The sequence below is a fragment of the Neodiprion fabricii genome, chromosome 4 (genome assembly GCF_021155785.1).
Source record: "Neodiprion fabricii isolate iyNeoFabr1 chromosome 4, iyNeoFabr1.1, whole genome shotgun sequence".
Taxonomy (NCBI): domain Eukaryota; kingdom Metazoa; phylum Arthropoda; class Insecta; order Hymenoptera; family Diprionidae; genus Neodiprion; species Neodiprion fabricii.
In genome coordinates, this window is record NC_060242.1 from 18607850 (window position 1) to 18626438 (window position 18589).

Sequence of the window (18589 nt, forward strand, 5' to 3'; positions counted from 1 at the left end):
TCGATCAATCCAAAGACGTTGCACGTCTAACAGAATTTATTTTTAGTTTAAATTTGAACGATTTTAATTGCAATTTTGTTATCTGCGAGATGTTGAGCAAAAATTTCCATCCAAAAATTTGCGACGAAAAGCTTCCGGGGTTTTTAATAACTAGCGCTTTTCTGAATATGCATGAAAAAATCATACGATTCATGTTCGATTTTTTCATCGCCGTATATGTAAATATTCTGTTTTAGTTACGGTAACTAAGTACGTGTAATTAATGAAAACTAATTCAGTAGATTCCTGTTTTTTTTCTTTTCTTATTTATTTATTTATTTCTGTATCTTCTTCCGTCAACTTTCAACAAAATTCTATCTAGTACTATTTATTTCATATCCTTCTTACTTATATTTCTCTCGTTTCTCGTTCAGAATTATTTCGCGATTTGTTCAGCGTAACATTTTCACCGTTGATCGTAGCTAACCCGTTTCATTACAAACGGATATATTATATGTACGTGTATTAAAACCTATGCAAACGCGTAAATACAATTTATGAATAGGGTATATGTAGATTAAAGGTACAGGTGGAAGGTGTGTACAATTATACATGTATATTTTATTACATTATATATTATAATAGTGAATCGTGTCGTATAATAATAATGACAATAATAATAAAATAACTGCAGTGATAGCAGTGATAATAGCAATAATAATTATAATCATGGTGATAATAATAACTACAATGATACTGATATCGATAATAGCAATAATAATAATAATAATAATAATAATAATAATAATAATAATAACAACAACAACAACATCATTATCAACAACAACGGGAATAATTAAGATTGATATTACCTAATAACTTGAATAATAACGATCATCGCTATTAACCGTGACAACTATGATTTATATTACATAACATCTAAATCTATACCGTAATAATAGTAACAATAATAATAATAATAATAATAATAATAATAATAATAATAATAATCGACAGTATTTTTAATATGTATGCTTATAATGTATCGATATAACAATAATAATGATAATAATAATAATAATAACGTATGATATAACAATAAATGGTAAAAAGAAAATAATAATTATCGTTACAGGACATGATTTTAATAACGCTAATAATATGTGTTGTTATTATACAATAATGGCAATATAATATAGATATTTGCAATAATTATAATAAAATAGATGAAAAATAATCAATCGGTAAACGGTCTGTCTATACATTCTATGTACAAGTAAGAAGCTTTTATTTTTAATTTTTTTTTTTTTTTTTTTTCATTCAATTAAATTTTTTGTTCTCTTTTGTTGTATTTTTTTCCGTCCTTTTCTCATTTCCTTTTTCAAACTTTCTTCTCGCGAATTTTGAAGATAAGAGAGGCGCACTGCAGCTCCGTGTTTTATACACCATACACCTATACATATATTATAGGTATACTATAGATATTTATATATATTATACATGCAATTTATATATTACGTACAACAAATGCTATTATGTCAAAGCTTGGAATCGATTCGAACTGTACAGATTGAACTTATTTCAACGTTTTTCTTTTTCTCTTTTTTTCTCTTCTTTCTCTTATTCGACAATTTTAAATCCCGTACTTTTTATCCCCGACACGTATCTTCGGTCACATATCCTGATATATATACAGTACTAGGGAAAAAAAAAAAAAAAAAAACAAAAACAACAACAAATTAAATAACACTGAAACGATATTTTTCCGAGAGGGAAAATTCAAATAAAATTCGCCTTTCCCACATGTATGTAGGTACATATATTGTTTGTCATTTTTTTTTCTCTCTACCTTATTATTTATACAACATGCGTCTATGTATCTTATCGCGACCTTTACAAGGCTCTGTTACACATTTTATATTATAACTATGTACAGGGTGACCCAGGACTATCACTCCATAGACAACCAATGCGTTTCTTGTGATAATCTGCAGTCGTAAGTTTTTTAATTTTTTTTATAGAAACTTTGTCGTTTGCGAGGAATTACAGCCGTTTTCCCGAGCCACAGATGCTATCGGATTGGCCAATTACGAACGGCCGTAACTCGCAATCGACAGGCTTCCTATCCGAAGCGAGAAACGTTTCAGCCACAAATTTTCACGAGTAAGACATTTCTAGCCTGTGGCGCGATAGTTCCGAATCACCCTGTAGGTATGCGCTTACGTCTACGTAATATACTACACGTTACCAAACCGACACTACGATTAACACACTATATTCGATTTTCAGGTAATTTCAGCAGGTCAGAATGGAATGTAAGAGTAAGAAAGAAAAAAGGGAGATAAATAAAGATTTAGAATAGAATGATGATGTGAAAAAATGAAACAAGAAAAAAAAAAAAAAAAATCTGTTCACTCACTCACTCACACTCTCTCTCTCTCTCTCTCTCCCTCTCTCTTTCTCTCTCTTGCTGCTCTTTCACACAACATACATATTCATATTCATTTTACGCTACATAATATACATATAATTCGCGTACGAACAACGACTGAGGATATTTTCGAGAAGCTTTGTAAACAAAAATAATATATATATATATATATATATATATATATAAAAAAAGAAATGAAAAGAAAAAAAAAATAGATAATGAGCAAATAACAATAGGAATGAAAGGAAAGGAGAGAATATGGATGAAATTTCGATGTTTAGAGGGTGTAAACGGGCTCGGAGTGATGGGAGGGAACGCAGTAGCCGCTGTACGTCTTTATTTCTAAAACACCGGAGTACGAGCGTGCCGGCAATGATCCCGGGTCGGTGTGACGTCTCGGACACCGGTGACCCTTCGGACATTGGCACAATGGCGATGCGTTGACTTCCTCGAGCTGAGGACTCCGTCTTTTCCGCACGGTGAAAAGGCGGCAGGGCTCTTTGTGCTGGCAACGTAATCTCTGTATGTAAATAGATTATACGGATTATTTATACGTCGGTGTGCCGTGGTCTTATTACACAACGCATTCGTGCGTTTTTCTATCCGGACGTCTCTTCGGGCGAATATTTACAGTCGCGAAATGTATGTTTGAACGAAATTTGAGTTTTAATAAATACTAAATTTTCTTGGGAACTTGGACAGAATTGATCAGATTCAACTTATCAAAATTTGCAAGTTGAATCTGATCAATTCTGTCCAAGTTCCCAAGAAAATTTAGTATTTATTACATTTAACATGGATGAGAACCAAGACTTGGATTTGAGTTTTAATAATCTCACTGACGATGATTGTTTCTAAAAAAAAATAAAAACAAAACACCGTCCAATGAACGAGTAAAATCATTGGCATATTAATGCTCGGGGAGATTGATTTATTTTTAATCGAAAGTACACGATGCGAGATCCGCAAATCCGTTCCCTGTTTCGTTCGGTTTTTTTCAGAGCTTTTCTTCTCTCTTTCCGTTTTGTTCTTTGATAAAATTTTGCGAAAAGCGTGAAAAACAAAAAATATGCAAAAAATTACTCACGCTTTGCGGAGAGCACGCGAAGGCGTATATGAATCCTGGATTTCCTTCGGGCGAAACGTGCTGCTGCCTCCTCACGAGGTAGGGAACGCTGCCTGGCCGACATCGGCAATGCACACGTTGAACCGTCGCGTTTCCTGGACCTCCACCCGGTGCCAAAGTCCACGTAACGTCCCTGAGCAAGCAAAAATTATGACAATGAGTTTCACTCTTTTTTTCCATTTTCTATTCATTTATTTATATAAATATCTTCGATGATTCCCGAAATTTACGGTATGTATACGCAAAGTTTACCTTGGTATACATTTTTTGTTTTTCCCAACATACCGATAAAATTCATGTGAAACAATCGTACAACGACAAATTTCTGTTACGTATCGAAGGTACGATAAAGCAAACAAAGTATTATTTCATTCGAACGTTTAGAGGAGGAAACAATATTGCGAATTATTGAAAGTAGGTAAAGGAAACAAAGAAAAAAAACAGAAATCCTTACTTGAAGTAACGACAAATCGGCAGTCGCTTCACCGGTTCGCAAAGTTTGTACTGTCGCGTTTTGTCGACTATCGTGTGTCCGTCGTCGGCGTGAAGACTGCTGGGACAGGATCTTCCGCCGGGGCACCGACACTGCCTTTCCACCCATGGTGCCCCGTATAAATCTACCTTGCTGCAGACTTCGCTCCTGTCCGAACACTCGGGTAGTTCCTGTTCGCTTTCCTGTATTTGAAAAAAAAAACGATAGGGGAAATTAGTAAGTTGAACGAAAAGAAATAAAACGCAGGGGAAACTCTCGGAGAATCGTGAAAATTTCGGGATTATTTTCTTTATGAAAATAATGCTGAGAACATGTTTCGCACGCGAAAGCAAAAGTGTTTGATAATTTTTAAATTTAGTGCAAGGTACACTCGTCGGTGTAAACTGTTGACTAAATTTTCAAAATTCAGTATTACACGATTTACTCCAATATTTACTTCAACTTTCGCACTTTGAAATGATCGGGAACGTGAAATAGTACTTTATGCAACAAGTGACGAAAAGCTGTGAACGATCGGTCTGCGCGCGAGTACGAAAAGCAGGCAAGTCGGATACAACTGCGCAGATCGCACGTGAATCACCATTTCCGAGTTTCGTCACTAATTGCATGTAATATTTTTGATCGTGATTGCATTTTTTCCCTTTTATTTATTTTTTTTTTTTTTTTTTTTTTGAGATCAAATATAAATTTATCAACTAAAAGCAAACGGTCGTATGTGCTGATAGATGGGGCCTTTTGATCCTGATGAAAATTGAAAAAATGATCTACTGTGGTAATTGCATAAGGGGCTAACGACCAAAAATTATTATCACTATTCTTGTAATTCCAATAATTGACGATTTGGACAATCGACGTTCAGAAAATAGACATTCTCATTGCATAACTTTGTTCGTTTCAATTGTTTATGCGTTTCATTAGTCGTTAAATCGTGTGCAAAAAAAAAAAATATCGGCTGTTACATCCTTCTGTGTTTATCTTCGAGGATTTTTTTTTTATAACATATCTGAATTTGTGCAGATTTCGACTTATTTACGTAAAAAGGTCGCATTTACCTGACATTCGAGCTTTTTGCATTTTGCCTTTATATTTGCAAACGCTTGATTTCCACTCAACTATACCTTTCGATCATTTTCAGAGATTTAATGATGTTAAAAAATAAAAAACAAAATAAAAACCGACGCCCTTTTGCCACTCAAATCGCATTTTCGACGCTTACGACCTTATGCCGTTAGGCAAGCGATATGTTTCAAACGTCACAACAGCGCTGCAAATGGCCATTTTAGGCAAGTGTTACAGACACCAAAAATCATATTTTCCACGCATTTATCATAAAAAAAAAGAAAACTAAATACTGATTTAATTATAACGCACATTTGATTTTACAAGAAACAAATTTTTGCGACGTCTCATATTCTTCGACGAACCATTCCTCACGTTTTAACCCTAGGTTTTGAAAACAAAAAGAACTACGTTAACAGGTATAATCAAATATTCAAATTATCGATAAAAAAAAAAAAAAAAACACCGATCTGCGAATAAATTTGTCAGATTGTCTTTCCATTTTTACCGCCTTCACGCGATGAAGATCTGTTCAAATCATACCGGATCAACGGAATGGATAACATTCTTACATGTTTTTCGATGCGACACAAACTTTGGTTGTGCAAGTGAATCGATTTCGAACCGCATCAATTTTTTTGAAAATCGCCGTACACGTTTCCGTAAGAGGATGGACATCGGTGAAATTTAAAAGATTCGCATCTTTGAACGAATGTTTACCGAAACTTTCAATTATAATCCGTCCAGAACTCTTAAGAGTTTTCAATCTGTTCCAAATTCTATCTCAACAAGTCAAAGTTGCGAATACTTGTCTAAAACAAAATTTTCGCAACGTTACTCGCCCGTTAAACTTGCATTATATCATAGAAGGTTTAAAAATAGTTGCCAGGAGTTTGATTTTTCATCACAATTGTCCAAGTAATTCGGTTTATCGTATCCGGACCTACCAAACGCTGTTAATATTACTTTTTTCTTTCTTTCTTTCTTTTTTTTTCCCCCTCGTCACATCCGAGCAAAGTTTCATCGAAACCTCTCCTCAAGATCAATCCGATTTTCCCCCGCTTGTTAAACAACGACGACGTTTTATGTGTCCGGGATCGTCGATGACTGAGTCTGCATGGTCAGTTCCGCTTTTCCGTCATATCGGGTGGTTCTGGGAAAGGGTCAAAGGGTGGGCACCTATCGCACACCTACGTTTCAGCCGCAATGCCCCCGGCACTGTAACCTGTGACGTCCGTGCGAGGAGCGGGAGGCTGAAGGAAAAAAAGAGAGAGGGAGCAGCGGAGATTGGAGCGGAAGACCTGAAGCGAGGCGGGGAAGGAGGCGGCTCGTCGGAGTGGTCCAGTGAGGTGTTTTTGCTCGGCGTGCCTCCCGGGCGCCCAGCTTCCGGTCCAATAACCACCTCTTTGCCGTAGCCCAACGGCTCCTTGCAGCCTCCTCCGCGTTGTAGAACCTCGGTTTATTCTCTGCCCGTACCCTGCGTACCTTTATCTGTCTATCCGTGTATCTATGCGTCTATGTATGTGGGTCCCTCATTATACCGTCTGTGCGCAGGCCATTCCCAGCCAACGTTCGACTGACCAACACTGATATTTAACCGCTGCACGTGTACAGGATGGAGGATGTATTTTTCGACTCGTTTTAACAGCGCCAAAAAGCGCGCACAGCTGCGTGTTTCTTATTGTTGGTCAATTTTCTTAGGCTTTTCTCCGCCTTCTCTTGCGTCGCAACTGTTGTTCGATTTGAAATTTTTTTATTCAAGCGAGACTCACCGCCAGAATCAATCGATACTTTTTACGAGACAGTAACGCATTTGGTATTTCACGTATTGTTGTATTATATATCTTTGAAAATGCAAACACATGGAATATACTGGTATTATAAACGAAAATTTACAATTATGCAGCGATGTCTACGATATGTATAATTTTTTTTTTTTTTTTTTAGAAGACTATATTCTTTAGTCAAATTCGGCGAAACAATTTTTAAAATTTTTATCGTTATATCAGCATCGTTTGAATATTAATGTGAACATTGACAATATGGAAGATCCGTTCAAGTCGCTTTGTAGAAGAATATTGAAATCGAACGATCCTACTAGATTTTTAACTATTTCAAAGCGATTTTCGATGGAGCATTGATATCTCTCCTCTTTTTCACGATTCCAATATTTTTTAATCCTTGCCTTTTTCAAAATATCGTGGCTTATGAATATCATGATGTAATAATTTATCGACACGCTATTATCTCGTTCCAATATTAATACAAAGTACCGATGTTGGACCGACTAACCTCCTCGAGTCACAAATTTCACCCAATGTTTTTTTTTGTTTTTTTCTTTTCCTCATTTCGTAAACAAAATCTTGCAAACAAAATTATATGGAATAAACGTCACGATCAAATATAAAAGCAAAACGTTGGTAGATAGATTTGGCACGGAACGCCTTATAGTACGTGCCGATATTAATTGCTTGGTTATTCGAAAAATAAGATGAAACAAGGTTGAAAAAACAAAAAAAAAAAAAATGAAAATAAAAGAATCGGCTCACCGCTAACACGTAACAGCTGCAAGGTACTTATCTACCCACTTATCTACCTATTTATCTGTCCACCTATTCATCTATTCATCTATTCGTCTGTATATCTCCGTATATTCGTCTACCTGCCTACCTGCCTGCCTACCTGACCATATTACGCATTTAAATCCGGCATATAGCGCGCGTTTAAAGAAACGCGTGTATGTGTCGACAACGCAAAACACGTCGAATGCCGCTTATGAGGCCAACGTGTTGGACCGATCAGATCGAGTAAGGTGTTTCCGCCCTCTCTCGTCGTGTAATTCGACCCACGTGCTTCCATCCACGCGGCTTCAATCGTATCGACGTCATAATATCAAACTTGCATTAATTTATCGCTCGCAAGTTTTTCGCAATTTACATAGTTGAGCAATTTCAACAACGGGGGAAACACATTTTACTACTACTTTTGTGCAAATTCTAGTCTCAAACGTCTTTATCGTTAGTTTTTTTTTTTTTTTTTTCTTCTATTTGTTTTGTTGTGCTTGTTTTTTAGTTAGTCATTTTTAATATTGATCAATATGCGTCAACTTGGAACATTCCTTATCTTGTCAAATTCAAGCATAAAGGGTAAATTATTAGATTCAACTTGACCGCTGGGTTTAGTACAATTAATTTTTGCAATAATTTTGTTCAGTGTTTGTGTTTTTCTTTTTTTTATTTCTTCTATTTTCTCTTCACGCGTTTATTTATCTATTACGTCGATTCAAAATCATCCTCGAATATCAAACTTTTCACGCACTGCTTCATAGAAAACTGATAATAATTCGGTACTCTTACTAAAACTAGATAAATTATTATTCTCCGATTGAGGAAAAAAAAAGTTTCCACACACTCTTAATCAGATAGCAAACATATTATAAAACAATGTCTTAATTGTTAAAGTTACAAATGAACTCCATGATTCATATATCTACTAAGGAGTCAAAGTTCTCCGTTCATTAAACGAAAGAATAGCAAAAAGTTGCGAAAAAAAATATTTCCAAAGAGCATAAACAAATAATTTTTTTTCTTTTTTTCCTGCGTAATCTCGGTAAAAAAAAAAAAAAAAACAACAGCGGGCTAAACGCGAATCACAGTCTCATTCGCTGAGGTACATTATACAGGTTACTGTAATTAACCCTGCAGTTTTGTTACTTAAACATACAAAAACATTACAATTTTTCTCGCGACCAACTCAAACAGTCACCTGTCCTGTATAATACTGCAAAGTCTTCGTAACGTAAATTGTAAACGTACCAGCTACTATATCTTCTTTCGCAATCTGGGCAAGTGCACAAGTCACAATCAGCTCCTCGAAGTCGCGGTATGCGGAAGAGGAATTACATAGGAGGAAGAAATAAGAGGGAACAAGAAAAGCGACAGAGAGAGAGAGAGAAAGAACGAACGAATGAATAAAGTGAACTCTCAGAGGGAAATCACGTAACCGGAAACGCTGAAAAAATCTTGTGCGAGGTTAAACGACGGGGTTGGCAAAGGGGATGTGCCACCCCGTCTCCTTTTCCTTCCCTCGACGTTTATATCTGTCTATTATAACTTTTACATACGCATACGTGTTGTATTAGATTTTAAGGTGCGTGCGCAAGCGGTTAGCCACACCTGCAACAGCATCAGCATCAACGATAAAGGACAAAAACAAACAAGACGCGGGATATTCGTTTCCGCGTGTGTGTGTGTGTGTGCGTGTGCGTGGGGGAGGGGGCTGAAACTTGGCTACCGGATTTACTCGGAAACGTATAAGACGGATGCAGGATGGTAGAAGAGAAGGGAGGCGAAGAGCAGGTAGCCGAAATAACACCCCTCTCGACCCTAAATCTCGCTCCTTTTTATTTCCTGTTTTTTTTTCTTCTTCTTTCATTCCCTCCTTCCTTCTTTCTTTCCTTTTTTTTCTTCCCTTCCCCGTCTCCCGTTTCGTCTCTCGCTTTATACCGTAAAAGGCCACGTGGCGTGTTTATTTTTTTTTTCTTTTTTTTTTTTTCTCCTCACCTATTTGGAGATGTATTTTTCTAATTTCTTTTTTCTCCCGTTTCCCTTTCAATCTTATTTTTTAACCAATTTCGTACGCGTGTTTTCGTATTACAATAGATACATACATCTGTGCGTGTATTAAGAACGTACGTTTTTTTTTTTTTTTTTTTTTTTTCCGTGTTCCGGGTGTCAGTGAAATGTTTATAATTGTTTAACGCTGTTTGAGAAATCGATTGTTTATCAAAATCGGACGAGGAAAGATACGAAGGGCGGCCGATTTTAAGGGGAAAAAGAGAAAAAGGAACAGGATAAATGAAATGAACACTGATAAGAAAATGGTTAAATATTTATATACGTAATGCAAAAGAGATGGGAACAATGGAGAAAAAATTGAAGCGATCGATATACCGGCTAATCGATGCTTCTCACCACGCAGCGTGCTTTTGACCCAGTCGGGTTAATCGGCAGAGAATTGAGCGGAAAATCCTCGTTATAACGAGCTGACGCACAATGGTTTTGGAAACGCGTGATACGCTGTTATATGTGAAATCAAATGCATCCTCTTGAACGGTTCAATTCTCCAAAATCGACTATTGTATGCGAATTGATACTATTGAAAAGGCGTGCGATATCCGTCAACCGCGAGATTAATCACGCCTACGAAACATCAACTATATTTATTAAATAATTTCACACGCTATTCGTATATTATTTGTCAAATTACATTTCATTCTTTCAATTTCAAATTGATATACATTTTTTACGGAAATCTCATCTTGTGTTGTGTATCATTGCGTAGAAGAAAAAAACGTTTCGTTCATTCGCATCTCATCGTTTATCTGAAATACAATTTTTTATTCATTTTTACGCACCCGATGCATAATAGGGAATAATTTGGTGTGTGAGAACGCTTGTTGATATCGCATATCATGCGGGATTACACGGTTGAATAATAATGACCTAAACGCTCGCTCTCAAACTCCTAATAACACTAAATACGACGCATCTGCATGTTCGGATACATATGTAGATAGGCAATGGTATAATTTAGAATTACGGACCAGTGGCGTTAACTCAATTACTCCCATTATTCATATATTCGCATATGCGCTACAATTACGTTGGGTATCGTATATAACGTACTTGAAAACCCGTGTGCATGATAATGTGCAATATAATTTGTGCAGCAGTGAGAATTTCGGGAAAATTAATATTGAAGTAATTTTCTTCCAACAATGTATTTTCCATTTAAGAATCGTTATTGGACGTTTAATCTGTACAATAGAGCTAAAAAATCGTGCACAAAAAAGTTTAAAAAATTTTATCAGAATAACGTATCAGCGTAAGTTGCTTTTTTCAAAGAATTGCGTCATTTTTTGCGTATGAATGTGTTGGAGTAAAAAAAAAAAAAGTTTTAAAAAAATTGCTCAAATAACGAATAAGAAAATTTCTAAACATCTTGTATGTATTAAGTATTTTTCTTTCGGATTAGACAAGGTACAATCCTAGTATAATAAACAGAGAAATAAATGATTAGAATGTAAAGCCACACGACGAAAATCATTTAATGAAAAAAAGAACGAAGATCCTTAGTCAGTTAATCCCAATGAAATAATAAAGTGTACCACATTGAATGGCGAATGAATTTGTAAAAAAAAAAAGTGAATAACATATCAAACAACATTAATTATAACGGAACTTTCTCGATCAAGATAACTTTGTTCGAAACAAACTCGATTATCAAACCACATCTCAGGCAATCTCATCCAATGATTCTGTTTTCAAAGTTTGAGGATGCTGCGTATGCGCACGCATATGTATGCGTGACGTATTTACGCGACGTATATGTTGGATGCATCGGTATACGAGGCATGTGAATGACTGCGAAAGGAACAGCGGTGATTTCCAGTTGGTAATGGCTCTATTCAGAGCTAATCAATCCGGCGAATGAGGCAATCGCCGACGTCCTGTCTCATGTATACATTCACGTATAACCATATGCGTACGCAGCGATGCCTATACGAGTCTTCAGCTCATGTCAAACGAAGCTCGCCTCCTCTGTCAATCAATTATTAAACGGCTCTACGCGCACGCTTTATAATATTTGACCGATGTGATAACAGTTTACTCACCGTCGCAATTAATACACGCTACATCGGACAGAATCTCGCGTGAAATTTTACGCCAGTTTCCGCATGTTGTTTGGTTCGATGTATCATCGATAAAAATTTACAAGCTTTATTAAATTTGTCATTTGCGCGTGAATTTTTTTTTTTTCACTCTTCTTTGTTCGGCGATATGAACGATATTAATTCGTTGACGTGATATTCGTGGAAAATTGTGAAATAAATGTATACTACATTTTATCAAACTCGTGGATGAAATCAATACCTGCGAGGAGAAACTTAATGATAATAATAATAATAATAATTCGGCTTTTCGTCAAAGTAACGCAAATTTGATATTATTTTTCCACCTGCAAAAATTTTACGGACAATGTGAAATTATAATCATCATTATAAATTTTAATGAAACGTCTATTGAATTAATAAATAAATAAGCGAATGGTTTGATTTTCAAACAGACAAAATCTGGCTGCGGAATGTAAAAACGAATTGAAAGACGTACACTGGGTATTATATCTGCGTGGGTACTGCACATATTATTATAATGCTCGGTACGTATTCATGCATAGAAAAGAGCTGCGCAAGGTAAACCTCTCTTACTCTTTTTCTCTCCCTCTCCCTTTCTGTTTCTCTCTTCCTCGCGCTTGTATGAGAGAACCGTATACCACAGAATTCTTACAACAGCACTTTGTTTGATATTTTTTTTTTTTTTCTTTTATTTTACCATTGAGTACAAAATCAATGTTCAACTCAACTGCAATACATACATTTATTTTTTACCGTGTTACATGAACAATTCGAAATACTTTCACGACTGTAATACTGCAGACAATTTGGCACATGTGTGGCTATTTTTCTTAGAACGATGTAAGAAGATTTTTCAATCAATATTAAAAGGCAACCATTCTATTCCACGGTGATCACTTTCTATTTCAAACATGTAAACTTGATGAAGCGAAAAAAGTATTAAATTAAACCACAATATTTGACAAAAGGGGTAATTATTCACAAGTTATGATCGAATACACGTACACGGAGAGAAATTTTTTACGTCAGGTTACCGCTCAGTCCTCAACTATTCTCATTTTTTACCACAATCGAAAAATATAGTTCTACGTAGAAAATGAAAATTAGTTTTCTAGCTGTTACCAGAAAGTCTAGTATCCGTTACTATTCTTTCTCACTACGATCACTGTTACTATATTTTCTTGTAACTGTGGCGAAGATTTAATGCTTGTGCAACTATAAATTGACGTTAAAGCCTTATTTAACTAAAAGAGTAGAGTAAACCTCACAAACTGAATTTGCGTTGCGATTACCAAAAAAGCATCGACAATAGCGCAAAATGGTTGCGCGTACCTCGTTTTTCGTAATTCCAACAATATTCAAACAGTTTTTTCAACGATACCTGTTTTACTGAATTTCTCTAGTCACTGTAACAAATGAAATTTTTCTCAATGTACCTACATTCACTCTAAACAATTTTGTTTGAACTCAAATCTTCTCTGAATTACTCGACAAGATTGACATCGATAAATCGTACAAACGATATTTATTTCATTTATTATCAAGATAGGGCGTAATTTTTCACCCATCCGAAGAGAAAGACTGTAAAAAGAAAATCAGAAAAGTATTTTCAATCAAAGACGAAAAGTAAAAAAAAAAAAATGAATAAAAAAAAATTAAAAAATCACCGTTCTCGGGTGCGCCGCGCGCGCGAGATTCTAAACAGCCCACGCAACGACGTACGCGGCGTATAAACGCATGACCGACCATCTCTGTGTGCGTAACAGCAAGTATACGTGCACAAGGACTAGGCTTTGATCGGCGGCAAGAGCCGAAGAAACGCGGCCGTTCGGTAGCTGCGGCGTGGAAGCGGGAACGACGTTGTTCGGTGTTTACGGATTGACCCAGATTTCGTCTCATGAATGACTTTTACGATAGAATAAGGCGGCTGCGCAGGCAGGCAGCAGCCCGGTGAATGAATGCCCGAGGATCGGGGATGCGGCGAAGACTGGGAAGAGGGATGAGACGTGGGGTAGGAGGAGAAGGAGGAGGACGAGGGGCATGCCGAATGGGGTCGTTTTCCCGCGGTACGCCTCTCTAACCTGCACACTGTGCGGAGGCAGGGGTTGAAACTAAAAGGGAATAATGGGGGACCGGAAGTGGCCTCCATGAGCCATCCGGAAGTTCCCACGCGTCTCCCGGTTCCCCGACTCTTCTCTCCTCCTGTTCTTCCTCCTCCTTCTCCTCTTCTTCTTCTTCTTCTTCTTCTTCTTCTTTTTCTTTTTCTCTCGACCGCAGCCAAACCGAGAAGAACATGACACCTGGCAGTCGTGCGTATGTCTCGTGTCTCCCTCTTTCTCTCTCGCTCTCTCTTTGTGTAAACGTGCAGGCGTAATGCTTCTGTGTTCGTTGCGCAGTTCGCCCCTCCTGCACACTTCGTTCGTTCATCCCAACAGATGACTGATAGAGGAGGGTTGACGGCTTTGCGTCTTGTCTCTTTACTAAGGATGTCCACCTCCTCTTTATCCCTACTCGACGACCTCATTTTTCCAACGCGGTATAATTCCGGGTCTCGGACTGTCTATTTTTCCTTTCAATTTTCTTTTTTTGTACATTTTACCTACGATTAATTGGACGGTTTGAATGATAGTTTGACAAATTTTGTCTTCTTGTTACCGATCAAATTAACGTTTTTATTGAACGATTCTCCAATTAATCAATTCTTAAATACCGTCCTTTCGATTCGTCGTTTTAACGATCAATCGGTATGACTAGAAAAATAATCAGTATTTTGAAAAAAATCGCTGCTTCAGTTGAACAATATTTGTAGTCAATAAATTAACCGTCACTTAAGAATAGTAAGCATTTTCACTTATATGTTAATCGGTATTCCCGACCAATCTGTCTTATGATGAATCCCTTAATCGGTATGGTCATTAAAAAATCGGCATTCTCAATTAATGAATATTTCTAGTCACTAAAATATTTAGTTACGCTAATCGGTATCTTTCTCGAATCAGTAATCAGTAATTTCCATCAATAGTTTAAGCGACGAAAAGAAATTGGACGAAGCGGCTACCCAATGAAAATAAAAGTGCCGAATGAAGTCCAGGGATCGCTGTTATTTTGACCGGTTCTTCTTTTTGTCGAGAGCGGTCCGAGCGCTTAGCGAAAACTGTTGACGAAATGTCGCCCCGCTTACGGTAGGTACCTCATATTGAAAATCTTTTCAAATCACTAGATGGAGATTATAAATAACCTGACACCGAACGATGGGTCAGTTTGTTTTTATTTTATTTGTTTATTTTTTTTTTACTTTTATTAAAAAAACTTAGCCAATTCACGCGGGAGAAATTCATACCGACTGATAATTGAACGCAATTATTTCGGCGTACGCGAAGTGTATCGGAATCGATTTGAAGAAGAATCCAAATAATACAAAGAAGAAACGTGTTCGTAAAAACTTATAAACCGACGCGACGATCATGGAATCGTAAAACTGCACCCATGCGACATCGCCGCGATGATGCTTCATTGCACACAAAGAAAAATGACACGCATCATCGCTCGCTGATCGGTTGAAACTGCACACTTATGTAAAAGTGTGCGTGCGTGTGTGTGTGTGTGTAGAAAAAACGGACGTGATCGCAACACCAAGACTCGCTGGCCTTATGAATGAAATGCCGAGACCTGGACCGTACGTCCGAACGACGTCAACTCCGCAACAGGTTCCACCGTCTCGTGGGCGCCACTCGAGTTGCCTGCACAGCCACTCGGTGTGTTATTTTCATTTTATTCCTCCGTCAAACTATCTCCTTTTTTCTTCCACTCATTTTTCTCTTTTTCTACCTTTTATCCCCATTTTATACACGACCATACGTCGAGCGTCCCTTCGGCCTCGATCATTCCAGTCCATCACGCGCGCTTTGCACCACGTGCATGAAGATTATACCTAGTCTATAACGCGCACACGACTGCACGCGTCTATCCGTTTTTCGATTTCAATTCCGTCGCCGTTTCACAGCTCTGTCAACCCTTTTTCCATCCCAATGCCTGCTCATTGTCAGTCTGCGCGGGGTTCGGCCGTGTGCCACAACTATTGTGTATGGAAATTATACTCATAATCTGTAACATCGATCGTGATAAATGCCTGCCCGTTCTCCGTGCGTGGAATCGATCTAAGATTACTCCAATTACATGAATTGTTCCGATTACGCCAAACGACAATTCGCAGAAAATCTGTTTACAGTATTATTTTGCCTCTTTCATCTGATGTGAAACGGTTCCACGAAGTTCGAAACTATCATCAATCGCGATGATTCTGTTTGTCAACTTTGTTGGCGGGATTAAAGTACAAGCTTTTATGTAACATGGTACAATATAGCAGCCGAGAACGTGTTATATTGTGGAATGAGATCTGCTTCGTGTCTGACGATAAGTGAAATAAATAGTCTATTGAGAATCGTTTGCACCTTAATCAGACGGATGGTAAAGAAATGGTCTCTCAGCACCTGCCAAACATCACAACGATTCAGTTTCAATGGCTGTAAAAGTTGTCTCCCGGGTTCTTTAGCTGCGGGGCAAACACTCGGGACCTTGCCCAGGTCGTAAGACTAAAACCCAACGAAGAGATAGTTTCACGCGAGTTACACATTCGTCATTAGCGATTAGCTCAACAGCTTGTGTTCGCGTATGTATAACTACACACGCGTGCAGAACGCATTAGACTCACTTCCATGAGGTCGAGCGTTACGCAACTGAAGGTATATTATATCAATGGGTAAACATAAACGATATTACAGTCGCATAGTAGGTATTACGGGCTAATACGTGTGTGACTTGTACCACGGACAAGTATTAGTGTATACAAAGTTCGTATCTGGTTTCAACTTCCTGTTGACTGAATCACTGCCCAAGTGTCTCTCTCGTCGCAAGATAGGTACGGTGTGGTATGGTATGGTACATAGGTACGTACAGCATTTACTTGGGTAGTAGGTATATATACGGTCCACCGTCAGGAGGAAGAACTCCTTAGACTGACGGTTAAAGAGTTTGCTTTCAGATAAGCTCGCTGATGTTTGACTTTGAACACTGTGTAAATATACCTGCAGACTTCTGGGTGCACAGGAGGGTAGGTTATAGGGTACCTATGTAACCGTACACATGTGCGCATACCTCAGGCTGCCACTCTACGCCATTTCATTTCCCTCGATTTTTACTCTTCCACCAAGTTCGTGTCAACACTTTTTCTGGAAAATATTAAGGACCCTCACCGATGATCTCATCATGTATGCGACACTTACATTGCAATTAACAAATGACGCGATATTTCCTGGTAAAATTATTAGTCTCTGTTGTACTAGTTTGCGAGATGGTCTCATTACAGTTTTGTTTCGTCGCCTGACAAACTGTCGTTAACTGTCCCAAGAAATGTTGATGTGCTTAATAGATTGGCGGAGAGTTTCACAGTTTCAGCAAGACCGACTTCAGCCACCCGACTAAAGTCTATTTCCAACGTTACCTACTCACCCCAATTTGATACAGGACCCTGGGCTGATCTTGGTGAGGATGCCGATGCCTCTTTCCGTCTATGAGGTCAATCTCGATCGCAGTGTCCCGGAACTCTTGGACTTCGGCCAAGTACCTGCTCTCGTCGAGGGACAGATATTCGTTCAAGAATTCTTCCCCGGTCGTCTCGTTCATTTGTACACCGAGCAGACTGCTATTCGTCAATCCAACTATCAGCGCGGTGGCTACGATCGAGTGAATTCTGATGCCATAGGATGCCATCGCGAAATTTAACGACATGCTCGCGAATGAACCAGGAACAACGGTGTCGCGCTTCTGTTTACGCTCTCAGTGAAATTTTTGTAGTACACTCGGAACTACGGCTACGATACCGACGATTAAACGCGTCTCACGTACACTGCAGGGGGTGCCGACTGATGATCCCATTCATTATTATTAATTAACAACACACGTGCGTCAGTTGGCAATGCGCATGCCTGTCACTCCTTTCTACGTATGCGATGATATGTCCGTGTATCACATAACACCCAGAGTCTGGAAAACAAGCGTCGAGGGAGCCGCGGGATACGCCCTCGTTGTTAAACGATCACGATCGAGAAATGAAGCGCGCCCTCGTTATCCTCGACAAGAAAAAGATGATGGGTACTTTTCCAGATTTATCTCAAACGGTTCTTATCGTTCTTACAAAACGAATACACTCTACGAAACGAATATCGGCGAACTGGTAAGAATCCCCGTTACCGGTTCAATGGTTCATGACAGTTTGACGAATTGCAAATTCACCGCGTTTTCTTCGGTTCCAGATTTGTTCGGAACTGTACGAACACACTGTACATGTATTACGACAAGTTATACGTTCTACCGTTCAACATACGCTCAATGCGCCGATTGTGCAACAGTGCCAAAGTACAGAGTCGAGATTGATCGACATTGGTATCGGACTCGTCTATGCTCTCAATGTCTTCGACTACATCCAAAACCGTGTTTCTTTCTTTATCGCACTGTTTTTAAGCACTTTCACAGGTTCTCCTTGACAGGTGACAAGTCCTGGGTTATATTCACAGCTTGCCAAGCGTGTGATGTTGTTGCGGTAACTTTGTGCTCGGCTCGTACCGTTCGGAGTCGGCATGCGAGACCTGTGGATTCTCGAGTACTACGCGATCGCAAGAATAAGGAATTACTACTCGTGGGTGAGCGCGCGAGCGGCAGAAGAGAGTGTCGGGAGAGGAATGGCGCCCACTGGGCCCGCGAAGGTATGCTTTAGGTATGCCGTCGTGAACTGGACTCTTAGGCTGG

At 38.3% G+C, this 18589-nt stretch overlaps 2 protein-coding genes across 2 annotated transcripts in view; one reads left to right on the plus strand and one right to left on the minus strand.

The window, feature by feature from the left end:
- The window catches only part of LOC124180393 (elongation factor-like GTPase 1), a 104062-nt gene that overhangs the window by 67711 nt on the left and 17762 nt on the right, over positions 1-18589 (plus strand). The window lies entirely within an intron of this gene.
- Positions 1793-18565, minus strand: LOC124180401 (protein giant-lens). Its single transcript, XM_046565867.1, has 4 exons — positions 17294-18565; positions 3991-4211; positions 3498-3669; positions 1793-2930 (listed from the first exon to the last, which is right to left on the minus strand). The coding sequence occupies exons 1-4, from the start codon at positions 17570-17572 to the stop codon at positions 2688-2690; spliced, it is 915 nt and encodes a 304-aa protein (XP_046421823.1). The 5' UTR covers positions 17573-18565; the 3' UTR covers positions 1793-2687.

Coding starts and splice junctions, on each gene's coding strand:
- LOC124180401 (XM_046565867.1), bottom strand. CDS start 17,572: ATGTCGTTAAATTTCGCGATGGCATCCTATGGCATCAGAATTCACTCG. Junction 4,212..17,293: donor GGGTCCTGTATCAAATTGGG/GTGAGTAGGTAA, acceptor TTTCAAATACAG/GAAAGCGAACAGGAACTACC. Junction 2,931..3,497: donor TCGCGTGCTCTCCGCAAAGC/GTGAGTAATTTT, acceptor ATTTACATACAG/AGATTACGTTGCCAGCACAA.